Source organism: Lolium perenne, chromosome 2 (genome assembly GCF_019359855.2).
Source record: "Lolium perenne isolate Kyuss_39 chromosome 2, Kyuss_2.0, whole genome shotgun sequence".
NCBI classification, from domain to species: Eukaryota; Viridiplantae; Streptophyta; class Magnoliopsida; order Poales; family Poaceae; genus Lolium; species Lolium perenne.
Genome location: NC_067245.2, coordinates 203,051,522 through 203,066,711, shown reverse-complemented (window position 1 = coordinate 203,066,711; position 15,190 = coordinate 203,051,522). Strand labels below are relative to the sequence as shown.

The 15,190-nt window shown below is 43.4% G+C and overlaps 1 protein-coding gene across 1 annotated transcript; it reads left to right on the top strand.

Annotated features, from left to right (window-relative positions):
* The first annotated feature begins 4,991 nt into the window (after positions 1 to 4,991).
* LOC127321254 (probable phosphoribosylformylglycinamidine synthase, chloroplastic/mitochondrial) lies at positions 4,992 to 12,514 on the top strand. The gene is made up of 4 exons (XM_051350289.2): positions 4,992 to 5,193; positions 5,882 to 5,987; positions 6,314 to 10,517; positions 12,223 to 12,514. Exons 2-3 carry the CDS (start codon positions 5,922 to 5,924, stop codon positions 10,511 to 10,513), a joined length of 4,266 nt encoding a protein of 1,421 aa, XP_051206249.1. The 5' UTR covers positions 4,992 to 5,193; positions 5,882 to 5,921; the 3' UTR covers positions 10,514 to 10,517; positions 12,223 to 12,514.
* Positions 12,515 to 15,190: the final 2,676 nt, after the last annotated feature.

Here is a 15,190-nt window from a genome sequence, read left to right as displayed (position 1 = left end):
GTATCGTCTAGTAATTTAACTGCTGCTATCAAGTAGACAAGTATCGTTGCTCGTGCTTCTGGATTATGTTTCTGCAACCTTGATCTTGCCCACTTAGATAGTTAGATCTATTCATGCTGTGTGCTTGGACTTTGATGTGCATGTTAATTGTGCTTTCTATGTGGGGATGTTCTTTGTCAGGTAGATTGTGGACATATGTGCAGTCTTGCTTGCAATTTCAATTGGATAATGTTGTCCTGATTTGTCATCATTCGTTCAGCAATGCCTTGTCATTTGTCAATTGTTCTGGCTATGTGCTTGCAGTGCCTTTTGCTTTCCTTGTTTGATGCATTCCAACTATCCATTACATTTAGCTCATTAGAACCATCTAATCTTGTTCAATTAGATATATCAATTCACCATTTTATCTGAGGCCATATCTGTGCATTTTGTGAGAAGGTTTAAGCTTGTACACATATTCACTTGGAGTCAGTGTTTATTTTCCATAGAACGATATTGCATATTTTGGAGATGTCTCAGCTAGGGTCTGTGGCATTGAAAACATGTTCTTACTTGTTTGATGTGCTGCAGTTAGTCCTATGTTACGTTCCTTTGTTGATTCAAACTTTATAGTGTTCAGCTAGTTATGCCTTCTTAGTCAATCAAGATTGAGTATTTTTTTTGTTTGTTTACTCAACCTTGATATTTTCAGCTAGTTGTGGATTTGTAAGCAAGGTTGAAGTATCTATTCTTTTGTTACTCAGAGTGTGGCCTTTGTAGCCCATCTTCAGTACTCCGTACTATAATTCCTAGTGTGATAGCTTCATTGTATTTATAACTTGGTTAGAATGGTTATTGATTGGATTGAAGAAAAAGAAGTATCATTGATGCTTCTAGCAGACTGAGCATTACCCTTTGCACATATCAAGTATTTGCTTTAATTTTTTAGTACTAGTTTACCTTAGGGCTTCAATTTTTGGCCACTTATAAGACAAGTGTTAGTTATTGATTGGATAGAAGAAGCACATGCATCTTTCGTGCTTCTAGCAGACTGAGCATTACCCTTCGCACATATCAAGTATTTGCTTTAGTTTTAGCATGTCCTTAGTTGATTTACCTCATAGGACTTAAATTTCTGGCCAAATGTAATGGTCATATTGCTAATTTATCTCAAGACGCAATGTTATTGTTTCCTATTGCTTTATAGTGGCAATGAACCATATATGCATCATCTGCATGTGAATAGTGGTGCTATGAGCCCAGACATGTTAGTCGCCTTAGTTTGGCTCCTGACTAGTGATGCAAATAAGTTGCTAATCGGAGCTATAGGTTAACTCCTGACTCTAGAAATTGAATTCATTTTCTAGTGTTACCTTGTAGATAGAAATTGTGGCTTTGTGCTGTTTCTAACTAAATACATATTAGTGAGCTGTTGTTTTTCGAATAAGCAAGTAGCCAAGTACGCTAACTAGATCAGAAAGGTTGTTACTTTGATAGTACTGTGGAGTTCATTTTTCTGTTAATGATAACTTCCTGCGTATTTCGCCATGCTTCTGTGCTCCAAGATAATATCGTGTCACAACATGCTATTTTATTCCAGGTCTGGCTTACTGAGTTTGTGCTGGTTTCATGATTATTAGTATTTTGGATCTCCTTGGTTTTTGTGTCACCGAATTGTAATGTTATTCGGCGGTGAAAAATGTTTCAAGATTCTAGTCGATTGGTGATTCAGGTCCATGCGTAGTTTGCCCAACATCACAATGTATGTATGTTAAGCAAGGTTGCTGGGATTGATCAGTGGAGAACCTTGTCAATGGGCTGGGCCTGAGTTTTAGTTTTTCGTGGTGTGTCGAGAATGTATCCCACTGGAGCTTCAGAGCATTGACATGACTGCCTGGCTCGTGACTCCTGATCCTACTACACCTCTGCTTATGAACATCGTACCTCAACTCACAGCAAGTCCTGAAACCCCTTTGCTGGGATGCTGATGTTGAACAATACTCTTGATTTTAAATGTCAATCCAGAGAGGAATCGTTGTAGTGTTTGTTTGGGCTATCCACGTACTCTCGCATGCTGCATAATCACTTCCATCTCCTGAACAAAATCTACAGACTCGGTGCGTTGTTTCAATTGATGCAACTTATCATAGAGAGAACGCTATTCTGCATTACTTTCTTCATAGTTTTACAAGTAATAATTGGTAGATAGCTTCTTTAGTTCTACAAGTAATAATTGGTAGATAGCTTCTTCTTACCTTGTACGTACAATATTATCCCAGCAACGCAAATCATACCCATCAAATTCAGAAGATGCTAACTTGATTTTTCTGTCCTTGGTGTACTCATGTAAACCCCATAATTTTCTATCATTCCTAAGCAAGGTATTCTTCAACAAGGAATAGAAAACTTTGATTTGCCCAGCTGATCATCCTCACGGTTAGTTTGCTGGACATTATCAGGATTGAAAATATGGCGTGCACCAAGAGGAGCAAACCCACGACCTACACCGGGCATGGCACCAGCACAACCATTACCACGACCTCCATCACCATGGCCTTGACCAAATTGACCTCCATCACCATGGCCTTGACCAAATTGCTGATCACATGCATAGGCATTAGCAGCTGCATCGAACTCATGGTCACCATGAACACTAGCATGGTCACCATGAACACTAGCATCATCACTTGGCTGTTGGTGTTGCGGTTGTTGTTTCTCCACAAGTATCCTCAAAGCAGCCACGGCTTGCGTTAATGCGACAAGGTATGTATGAATATTCTTTTTTTGAGGATAGCTTGCTTTTTTTAAGACTAGGACAATGCCCGCGCGTTGCTGCGGAAGCGTAAAATATCCCTTATTAGTGGGGTCGAGAAGATTGACACGTCGCCAGAAGATCCGATAGTTCACCTCTCTGCCCCGTACCATGGCGTGGAACCTCGCCCCGGGGTTCCTTGTTAGTGGTGTCATCTGTAATGAGCCGGAAAAACCCCTTATATTAATTTTTCTTCATGGCTCGTTTTTCCGTGTCATTCCGAAAAAAGAATTGTCAGCATTATGCATATTTTTTACCGCAAAATTATTTTATTAAAACATTAGTTTGGTTGCCAAATTTACTTCTCTTTTATCCTCAAATTAAAACTATAATTTTCTAGTATTTTTGTGGTCCAAAAACGATTTTTAAAATGACTTTAAAGCAACCTGAAAATAAAAACATGAAAATATTTGGAACAAAAAAGAAGAGGAGAAGACCCCATACGGCCAGGCAAACCCAGCCCAGTGGAGCTGCACCACCTGGCCCAAACAAGCCCACCCGGCCGAACCCTAAAAGCCCCAACCGGATCCCCATGGTCTTTTCTGCACTCCACCTCCCCGCCGTCGGGCTCTTTTGTGGAAATCCCCCTCCCTCTTTTCTTTTTCAATTTCAACCCCCACCTGTCTCTCTGACCTCTCTCTCACCCCGCTTGGAGATAGCTCGAGCCCGAGACCCCATCGACCCGACGCGGCGCGCCCCTTCCTCCGTTCGCTTGCTCTCTCGCCCACGAGCCCCTCCTCTCACCTCGCTACCTACCGCATGCCCCTGCCTCGTCGCGCCACCCACGCTTGGTCCCGGCCTCCTCTGCACCTAACGGCGCCGTCGTCGCTGCTCGACACTGCCCCGCCGTCGGCCTCCTTCCGCCGCGCAGCCGAGCACCACCATCCCGTCCCCGAGCTCGAGGCCATGGCCTCCTCCAGGCCACCCCACATCGCCACTCATCTTTTCTTCCCCTTCCCTCCGAGCGGGCTTTTCCATGGTGTCGGGGAGATGTTCTTTCCGATCAAATCGGAGTTAATTCCTCGCTGGCGGCTCAGATTGTTCATGGTTCTCGATTCCACTCGGATGCTATGCCAGATAATTCCTTCTTTGTTATTCTTGGAGGTGGCTTGCTGATTGTACAAATCTGATGTATATAAACCGGTGGAGGAACGTATGATGTAGCGATGTGGGACTATCTAACACGGAAAAATCCAAGGTATTATTTGTACGGGACGGATTTCATGAGAACGAATTTGCACGGCCCGTTGAATTAATGTGAACCAGGCCACCAACGCATCCACACGTTATTTGGCTTTTGTCTCATCGAGCGGAAGAAGTACGAGAAAACAAATAAACGAACCGGTATGGCATGGTAAGTGCAGTATTATGCGGATTTGTGGGAGGGTAAAATCGTCCCAAAAAAAGTTAGACGAAAATTTTGGCAGAAACCTTAGCTCCTTTATTATTAGGTATAGATCAACCCACAATCTATTCATTTACTAGTAACATCGGAATACACATGTTTGCCTGTGGCGTAGACAGCCAGACCGATCTACCTACATCCATTGAGGTACCAATGCGGGCCAAACTGCGAGCCTTGCCATTTGAGGTCCTGCCTTGGTGGCCAAAGATCATTGCCTCAAATTGTTTCAACCATTCCAAACATTCACGAATAACTGCTCCATACCTCCCTTTGTCAGTTTCAGAGGAGCACAAATTGTTTGCTATCTCCAAGCAGTCCGTAGATAATTTCGCCCCTTGAAGATTTAAATCTGCTGCAAGTGCAATGCCTTCTCTGCATGCCATACTTTCCAGCGTAGTGAGATCAGTCAATCCTTCGACAGTTAGGATAGAACACCCTAAGAATTCTTCCTTCTCATCGTGTGGCACTGCCGCCACAGCTCCCCTGCAGGATGTTTTAGCCACAGCTGCGTCCACGTTAACTTTTGCCATGGTCATCGGTGGTGCCGGTGCGGATAGCTTTGCTGGATAGTAAATTTTTTTTTTTGAGCTAGCTAGCTTGTTTTTTTTTTTTTGAGCTAGCTTGCTGGATAGTAGAGCATCGCCAGTGACCATTCCGACAATATGGGCCTGGCTAGTGGGCTATATTAGGTCTCGGCACGAAGAGGCCCATTCGGGTAAAGGCCATAGAACAAACCTAGAAAGCGAAAGGGAATAAAACAGAAACAAAAGTTATTCTCGAAAGAGGACGAAATAAAAAGGAGAAAAAGGGTAAACGAGAGGAGGACACACCCCTCTCCTCTTGCCGCCGCCGCAACCGCGCTACTGCTGTCTGCTGTCTCTTTGCTCTGCGCCGCCACTGTGCGGCGGCGCTGCCTCGTGCCCGTCGTGCTTGGCCCGGCACTCCGGCGTCCGCCCGGTGCGCCGAGTTCGTGCTGGTCTGCGGGATACCTCGCCAGGTTGGCTTCTCTATCTCGGCGCCTTAGTGTCAGTTCAATCTAATAAAAACAATTCCCCTCCGGTATGGATGTTCCAATCCATCTAGCTTGTCGCGGATTTGCTTTCTGTGATTTATGACGTGCTCTTAGTCGCCGTTTGTATTGTACAAAAATTGGTGGCTCGACTGACGGGGGATACCGAAAGTTTTGGGGTTCCACTAATTGGGGTGGTGCAGCATGAAGACGCTTGCTCATACGTTCGTGCAACTGAACAGCTGAACAGAAGATTTTTCATGCTACGTGCAGCTGTGAACCTTTCCTGTGCTGAACACCTCCTATTCTGTGCAGTAGAACCATATCAGTCGTGTGCTGAGTAAATTCGCAAGGCAAGTAGGATATCACTTGAGACCGAGAGTACAGGTAGGCGCCACCCATCTTTTGAACTTGTCACTACTGCAGTGGAGAGAACTCGGTGAACACTTGTAGTTTGCAGGGACCGGTTCGTAGTATTCATATGCAAGGATCTTGGTCTTGACCTGTGTACACGTATATACTAGTCTTTACTTATAATACAGTGAGATTTCTTTTCTGTCCTCACTACTTGGCACTTGCAGATGATATAAAATATTATGTCAAGTTTTACCTTGTAGAATAAACTTGAGTTATGAGCTTATGGTCAGTACCTGATTTACTCTTCCGTGCTTTACAGGTTTTTTTTTGGAGTATCTGTTCTCCGAATCGACTGAAAAATGGCATCTCCTGGTCAGATGACAGGAAGCAGTATGTTGCGCCTTCAGTGTTTTCCTACTAATATGGTATGCACCCAGCTCGCGTTACCTTGTCCATTTGTTTATATCGGGCGCAGATTGATTCTTTCACCAACAGTTAATCCACCAATACATGAGTCCACACAGAATTTATACTGTTGGGGTTTATATATTAGTTAGCCCACCACATTTTCTGGCGATTTGTGATTTTGTAACTAAGACAAGGTATTGCATGAGAAGTGCAGTCAAGTTCAATTTAGAACGGTCAAACTGCGCCTTATGTAAATCAACAGCTGGACTAGCACCTAATTTACGTACGCTTCTGTTATCTCTCTTTAACCTTTTTCATATGCTTATATGTGTGCTCTGCTTAGGGAAAAAAAATGCCTGGTTTCATCTCTGCAAGAAATCCCTGGTTGAGAAGGTCACGACTGGTTCGGCACTGCTTGGACCAACGGCATCTTTGCAGGTTACCTGAACAAAGAGTTACTTTTCCAAATAACCGAACAAGGCATGCTACCAGTGCTTCAGTATACAAGGGTGTTACTGCTCCATTGGTAGAGGAATCCGTTGATGATGTGGAATCAAGGGCAAGGATTATTCACTTTTACCGTCAGCCATTTCTTCAAGACAATGAGACTGATGAGTTACTCAGGAAAGTTCAGGCAAAAGTTTCTTGTGACATTATTGGCATCAAGACTGAGCAATGTTTTAATGTGGAATTGGAGAAGGGACTAACTTCTGATAAGCTTGCAACACTTCAGTGGCTCCTTGCGGAAACTTATGAACCTGATAACTTACAAACAAACAGCTTTCTTGAGAAGGAAATCTCTAGCACCCCTTATTCTGTCCTTGTTGAGGTTGGGCCACGGATGACATTTTCAACTGCTTTCTCGACCAATGCTGTCTCGATTTGTAAAGCTCTGTCATTAGTGGAAGTAACTCGCTTGGAGAGATCTCGAAGATATCTTTTGTGCCTTCAGCCTGGCAGCGGAGCACTTGATGAAAGCCAACTCAGCAGCTTTGCTGCTTTGGTTCATGACCGAATGACAGAGTGTGTTTATCCTAGCAAGCTCACATCATTTTGGTCAGATGTTGTTCCAGAACCTGTCAGGGTCATACCAGTCATTGAAAGGGGAAGTGAAGCATTGGAAGAAATAAATATGAAAATGGGGCTTGCTTTTGATGAACAAGATATCAAATACTACACCCACCTATTCAGAGATGACATCAAGCGCAATCCTACTACTGTGGAACTTTTTGATATAGCACAATCCAACAGTGAGCACAGTAGGCATTGGTTTTTTAACGGAAAACTTGTGATAGATGGAGAGACCATGGCTAGTACTTTGTTTCAGCTTGTGAAGAGTCCCTTGAAGGCTAACCCTAATAACTCTGTCATTGGTTTCAAGGATAACTCAAGTGCAATAAAAGGACACCCAGTAAATCATCTACGTCCAGCACTACCAGGCTGCACTTCACCGTTATCCCTTATGATGCGTGAGCTTGACATTTTGTTCACAGCAGAAACCCATAATTTTCCATGTGCTGTGGCACCTTACCCAGGAGCTGAAACAGGTGCAGGCGGTCGCATAAGAGACACACATGCCACTGGAAGAGGTTCTTTTGTTGTTGCTTCCACTGCTGGTTATTGTGTTGGAAATCTTCGAATGGAAGAATCATATGCACCTTGGGAGGATTCATCCTTTTCATACCCATCAAACTTAGCTTCTCCGTTGCAGATCCTTGTTGATGCTAGTGATGGTGCTTCTGACTATGGTAACAAGTTTGGTGAGCCTCTGATTCAGGGATTTACAAGGAACTTTGGTACGAGGTTGCCAAATGGAGAGCGTCGTGAGTGGTTAAAGCCAATTATGTTCAGTGGAGCAATAGGCCAGATTGATCATGCACATATATCGAAGGGGGATCCAGAAGTTGGCATGCTAGTTGTGAAGATTGGTGGTCCAGCATATAGAATTGGTATGGGTGGTGGTGCTGCCTCAAGTATGGTTAGCGGACAAAATGATGCAGAGCTTGATTTCAATGCAGTGCAGCGCGGAGATGCCGAGATGTCACAGAAACTGTATCGTGTGATCAGGGCATGCGTAGAAATGGGAGAGAATAACCCAATTATCAGCATTCATGACCAGGGAGCTGGTGGAAATTGCAATGTTGTGAAAGAAATAATCTATCCGAAGGGTGCTGAAATTGATATCCGTTCAGTTGTCGTTGGTGACCATACATTGTCTGTCTTGGAGATCTGGGGTGCTGAATACCAGGAACAGGATGCATTACTGGTGAAGCCTGAGAGCAGAAGCCTGTTGGAGTCACTTTGTGAGAGAGAAAGAGTTTCAATGGCTGTCCTTGGGGAAATTGATGGCAGTGGAAAGATTGTTTTGATCGATAGTGCTGCTGTGGAGCATGCCAAGTTAAACGGCCTTGCTCCTCCGATCCCTGTTGTTGACCTTGAGCTTGAAAAGGTTTTAGGAGATATGCCTCAGAAAACCTTTGAATTTAAGCGAGTTCCTCGACTGGGCGAGCCCTTAGATATTGCACCTGAAGTCACGCTAATGGATATTCTTAAGCGAGTATTGAAGCTGCCTTCTGTATGTTCAAAGCGTTTCTTGACCACAAAGGTTGACAGGTGTGTGACAGGTCTTGTTGCACAACAGCAGACAGTTGGTCCTCTTCAACTTCCACTTGCTGATGTCGCGGTGATTGCACAAACATACACAGATCTGACAGGTGGTGCCTGCGCTATTGGAGAACAACCAATGAAGGGTTTGCTTAATCCCAAGGCCATGGCAAGGCTTGCTGTAGGGGAGGCCTTGACCAATCTTGTTTGGGCTAAAGTTACATCGCTTTCTGATGTCAAAGCAAGTGGTAACTGGATGTATGCTGCAAAGCTTGACGGAGAAGGAGCAGACATGTATGATGCCGCTGTTGCATTAGCTGACTGCATGATTGAACTTGGTATTGCAATTGATGGTGGAAAGGATAGCCTTTCTATGGCTGCTCAGTGTGATGGAGAGGTAGTCAAGGCTCCTGGAAATCTTGTCATCAGTGCTTATGTGACCTGTCCTGATATAACTTTGACAGTTACTCCGGATTTAAAGCTTGGAAATGATGGCGTCTTGTTGCACATTGATCTGGCTAAAGGAAAACGTCGGCTTGGTTGTTCTGCTCTCACACAGGCATTTGACCAAATTGGAAATGACTGCCCAGACATAGAAGATGTTCCTTACTTGAAGAAAGTATTTGAGTCTGTTCAGGAATTGCTCGGTGAACGTCTTATTTCCGCCGGTCATGACATTAGTGACGGTGGCCTTATAGTTACTATTCTGGAGATGGCATTTGCTGGCAACTGTGGTGTCAACCTCAAAATTGACTTAAAAGACAGTGACCTTCTGCAAGCACTTTTTGCTGAGGAGCTTGGTCTTGTTATTGAAGTGCACTCAAATGATCTCGCTGCTGTAAAGCAAAAGCTTCAAACAGCAGGCGTTTCTTTTAACATAATTGGAGAAGTAAATACAACAGCAGAGATAGAGCTCGTTGTTGATGGTGAGGTGCGCCTGAAGGAAAGCACTTCAGACCTCAGGGATTTGTGGGAAGAAACAAGCTTCGAGCTTGAGGAGCTACAACGGCTGAAATCTTGTGTCAAGCTTGAGAAAGAAGGCTTAAAAAGCCGAACATCGCCTTCGTGGAATTTGTCTTTCACCCCCAAATTTACAGACAAGAAGCAACTAACTGCATCCTCCAAACCGAAGGTTGCCATCATCCGCGAAGAAGGAAGCAACAGTGATAGGGAAATGGCTGCTGCATTCCATGCTGCTGGCTTCGAACCGTGGGACATTTCAATGTCAGACCTCTTGAATCAGAAGGCCTCTCTAACAGAATTCCGTGGGATTGCATTTGTTGGTGGTTTTAGCTATGCTGACGTTCTAGATTCAGCAAAAGGCTGGGCAGCGTCTATCAGGTTCAACCAGCCCCTCATACAGCAATTCCAGGAGTTCTATAACAGGCCAGACACGTTCAGCCTTGGAGTGTGCAACGGGTGTCAGCTCATGGCCCTTCTCGGTTGGGTGCCAGGACCAGATATCGGAGGTTCTCTTGGTACAGGTGGAGACATGTCCCAGCCAAGGTTCATTCACAATGAATCTGGCCGTTTTGAGTGTCGGTTTACCAGTGTGGCCATAGGGGATTCTCCTGCTATAATGTTCAGAGGTATGGAAGGCTCTAGCTTGGGCATTTGGGCTGCTCATGGTGAAGGGAGAGCCTTGTTCCCTGATGAAAATATTTTAGCTGGTGTTGTTAACTCTAATCTGGCCCCTCTGCGGTATTGTGATGATGCTAACAATGCCACGGAGGTCTATCCTTTCAACCCTAATGGTTCTCCTCTTGGTATTGCTGCTCTTTGCTCCCCAAATGGAAGGCACCTTGCTATGATGCCACACCCAGAGCGTACCTTCATGATGTGGCAATATCCATGGTATCCGAAGGAATGGCAGGTTGATAAGGGTGGCCCAAGTCCTTGGTTGCGCATGTTCCAGAATGCACGAGAATGGTGCTCATAAGAAGGTAAATGGGATTCCCAAAACATTTTCTCCTTGTTATGGTTTGTAATGTAGGTAGGTTTCAGGTAGCCATAAGCTGGTAAATCATCTTGCAGAATTCATTTGGAATCATAAATTAAGGTTATCAAACAATTTATTTCCAAGTATAGTTTTTATTTGCTCGGTTTCAGTTACACCTTCTTTTGCTTGTATTAGAAATTTTAGTGCTGCAGATTCTAATGCCAGCATGTGCATGCCTTAAAATATATAAGCACAGCCTTAGTTGTTCAAGCATAGATGGGTCTGATATGTATGTGGTCTTTCCATGCCATCGTAAAAGCTTCCTTGAATTGTGTTACCACTTGATGGACTGCTATCTTATGTGGTGCTTGGTTAGGTTAGTTGATATTTTTGTTAATATTTAGCCTATGGGCTGTTCCTTCGTTGTATTTCCAGTTACCATGTACATATGGATTAAAAGTTTCCGTAAGAGAACCGTATGAATGCATTATAGTGACCCTTGTAGCTTTCGAGGTGTTGTATTCGGTGCTCCTCTATAACATCTGAAGTGTCCCTTATTACTGGGCCATTCATGCATTTGATACTAAGAACTGAGGACATGATACTATTGCCCTGTGGCTTAGGTTAGTTTGGTGGCCCGTTGCTAATGTATAGACTTATTAATCACATTAGCATGTACAAGTGTAAAATCTATTTCTGCGTGCCATCGAGCTACATTTTCCATAAATGATTGCTGAAGCATACACTTTGTTATGTTGGTACTTACATGTCATAGCCCCCACCATCTACCACAAATTATCTTTGCTCATCTAGGGTCAAACTTGTCGATTTCCATCCAAGCAAAGCCATCTACTTAGAAAACCATTATTATGTTGCAATTATCATTGTACATAAGTCAGTCTAGCCCTTTATGGTGCCAGCCTCATGAGTCGTGACCCACCTTCAAACTGTTTGTCACTTGACTTATTTTCACATGCCTATGGTACTCTTAGGTGTTGTCTGTGTAATTGCATCACATCCTTTGTGGATCACTGCTTGTTTCATCACATATCCTTGTTATTGTGGCATTTGTTGGATGTTTGATTTACATATTTTTGCTTCCTTTAGCATTTGGATGTTCTCTTTTGTTAACCTTTGTTTATTTTTTCTCTGTTTTTTTACAACCTGTCCATCATTCAATCGTTCTAGATAGTAGACATTGAGTGCCACCTATGCTTGTAAGATATAGTTTATCACACTCACATTATATACGAAATTATTATATGGTCACATTTTGCAGTCATGCCATTTGTAATGTCTAGATTTGAACATTTTGTATCTCTTGCTACTCCATGTTTGATCTTATATGCAACTTTTGAACAGAGATAATAATTATTTGTTTACTACTGAACTGCACAATAATCTGGGGCCCTGGTTGTGGCTAGTTAATGTACTTCCAAAACTGACTTTGCTACTGACCACTCAATATGAATAGTTGATGTGCTTCTATCCATTGCTGATTGCTCAACTGGGACCATACGAATAAAGCTCTTTCCTGGTGGTGTATTATGTACATGATTGAAATAGGGTCTACAGAATAAATTCCCCCCATGATGTGTGTTGCTCGGAAGATAGGAGTCATATTGTTGGTTTTTCCTTTTGCCCTTTAAGATAGAAAAGTGAAAATCAATGAATACTGCTACTAACATGGTCTTTTCTTCTGCAAGCAGAAAAATGGTGGTTGCTGGTGCTACTTATGAGCCTACCCACAGAGACCTGGGTGGATGTTCCCTTCAGAAGTTAAGAGTGGATAACCCAATAATCTCTCTTCAGTGAGAGCTTCTCCCACCATGATTTGCAGCAGTACTAGGGCTATCACCATAATTTGCAGCAATCATCATAGAGTTGTTTTTGAATCGGCATTGCCAGTGCTGTGCGATTTGAATTGTTGTCAACAGTTATGCTCTAACCATGGTTGAACAGTTGAAATCTTTTTTGTATACATGAGGTTTGGTCCCTTTATTGTTCTGCTTAGTTAAATCTTGTGCTGACGTGCAGTTCTCTTATGGTGTAGTTATTTAGTGTTGCCGAGATATGCTGCTGTTCTGGTGAATTGTTATGCTGCACGTTTGTTGCTCATTTTCCCTCCCAGGTTCAACCATGGAGAATGTCTCGTGGCTGAGAGGACACTGATGGATGTCCTTATTTGTTGGTGATTCTTCAACTATCTGATGTCTTCGGAATCAGAAACAGGGCATAATCATTCTGTACTCACTTCAATCAACCCTCTTTTACCAACACATCAGGTGTCAAAGACCTTTCCGCACCTCTTGTTTTCACCACCAGTAACTGCAGTGTCTTGTTTTTACATGATGTCGTTCACTGGTTAGCCTAGAAGCAATCATACCATCATATTGCTATCCTTTTAGCAATTATCATGGTACACGTAATTTCCGTAGACATTTCTCTCCCCAAAGTAATAATAAGTCATTGTTTTTGTCCTAGGGAATTACGGAGTACCTCATCTCGGTCCAAAAACTTTCTTTTGAAACAAGTGTTTTTGTCATGATATTTTCAGTTTCTATCAGGTTTAAGTCTTCAACACAGTAGGAGAAGTCCTTGTCACTACTAGTGTAGAGCTAAAACCGAAACTAGGTCGTCGGATACATCACTCAGTTGTGTCAACTGTGTGGAGCATGGATTTGCTTGTACATAGTGCCTTGTGTAATCACCAACCAGTCACTCAGTGCAGTCTACTGCTGATAGGAGACGACAATTCTACCTCAGGATGCATGATCACTGTCACTATATTTTTTCACACTTATCCACAATATGCCATCTATTTTTCTACTGAAATCTGGCTGAGACAATCCCAACTTTAAGATTAGTCAACAAAAATATGATGCTTCTTCAGTTGATTTGAAGAAGACACAGAGGAGATCATCACATCATTAGACACTCAGCTAAGCATGGTCGCTGATGCAGTTCCAGCATTAGACAACATGAGAACACAGCATTGCTACATGACTAAAAGGGAAGCCAATGCGATGCGAGGCTCTTTACAGCCAGCCAAGCAAGCCCCTATCACCTGTCTCTCAGCGGTCAGTTCCTGAATCTTGGCTGGCCCCTCCCCACCTCCCATCTCAAGCAGCAGCAAGTCTTTACATTAGTGGCTTCTCAATGTGCAGACATGAATGTGATGTCGCATGTGTTGCCTTCTTTTCCTTGAGCCATTTTATTCCCGGTGAACACGCATTATTATCATCTGCCTAGGAGGGCCATACCATGTGTTCCTGCTTCATACGCCTCTATCCATCCATCAATCCATCCATCACTCAACACTGTTTCTTCTTCTTTTTCACTCTTTTGTGCCTCATTCCATTGATCTATCTATCTATGTATCTATCCTTGGTTGGTGCTAGTATAGCTGATCAAGTGATCAGTACCATGGACCAGAGATGAGTAAAGCTTTGCTTTTTTCCTGGGTGGTCCTTGCCTGCGCAGATGATTGGAACTGGGTCTCACAGAATAACTCTTCGTCGTCCCCGTAGCCGCCCATATGGCATGCTGGGTTTCCTCCATCTCCTGCTCCTTCTCCTATTGTGGGCGAAAAGGGGGGAGAGAATGGTGTAGCATGTATGCATGTGTTTGCTGATATAAATGCTGTCATCTGTTTTGATGTGCCATTCAAAGGAGTAGAGCTGGATGGTGATGATGGATCTGCATGCAAAGCCCTGTGTTGATGATGGTGGATCATCTCGGCATCATTTCTATCCAATTGGGCTACCTCATGATTTCCCTTTCCTTGATGATCAGACCCACGTTATGCATCTGTAGTTTCTTCTTTCCTCTATTTTTTTCCTTCTTATTCAGTTAGCATGTTCCGAATCTAATTGCGCGCTAAATGTTATCGAGTTTGGTAGTAATTGCTAAGAGCATCTCCAACAGATGATGTAGATGTAAAATAGCTACCATATACATCACTTTAGCTACAAAAAAAAGAGCTCCACATGATGTAGATGTTAAAAAAGCTCCAAAAGTTCTACACCGCGATGCAAAATTTGCACAACACGTTGCAAATATACATCACCTGGGTATCGTAAACTAACGGCCGCCGGCAGCTGAATCCCGGTCATGGATCCCTCCTCTAGCCACCTCCAGTCCCCGCCCGCCCCTTTCGGCTCTCTTGGTGCCGCCGGTCATTTCCCGGAGAAATCGAGCACCATCGCGGCCGTAGCAGGCCCAAACCTTGATCGATGCGCCGCACCCAAGCACTGCACCAACCACATCCGGTGCTACGCTGTCAAAGCCGAAGGGCAAGGCGGTCAGCTCGAAGAGGCCAGCGCCGACAGCATCCGCGTCGGTGCCGACCCAATATGTGAACTTGATGATATGTATGTGCTTGATCTTAATTCATATATTATTTATCATATATGTGACATTTGTTTCATAATATTCATCATAGTTCATCCATATGTTTGGAAATCTAAAAAATACATCACCTAGGTGGTGATGTAAAATTCATCATCTGATTGAGCACTTTCAGATGAAAGCTGATGCATTTTACATCAACTAAGTTTTGAGAGCAAAAATAAGTGATGTAAAAACTGAAAAGAAGCAATAACAGGTGATATATTGTACATCATAAGATAAGATGTAAATTATACATCATCCGCTGGAGATGCTCTAAGAAGTAAG

Bases quoted from the DNA above. Each gene is read 5' to 3' on its own strand.
- LOC127321254 (XM_051350289.2), top strand. From the start codon at position 5,922: ATGGCATCTCCTGGTCAGATGACAGGAAGCAGTATGTTGCGCCTTCAG. The intron at 5,988-6,313 runs GTATGCACCCAG...TGCTCTGCTTAG, and splicing joins AGTGTTTTCCTACTAATATG to GGAAAAAAAATGCCTGGTTT.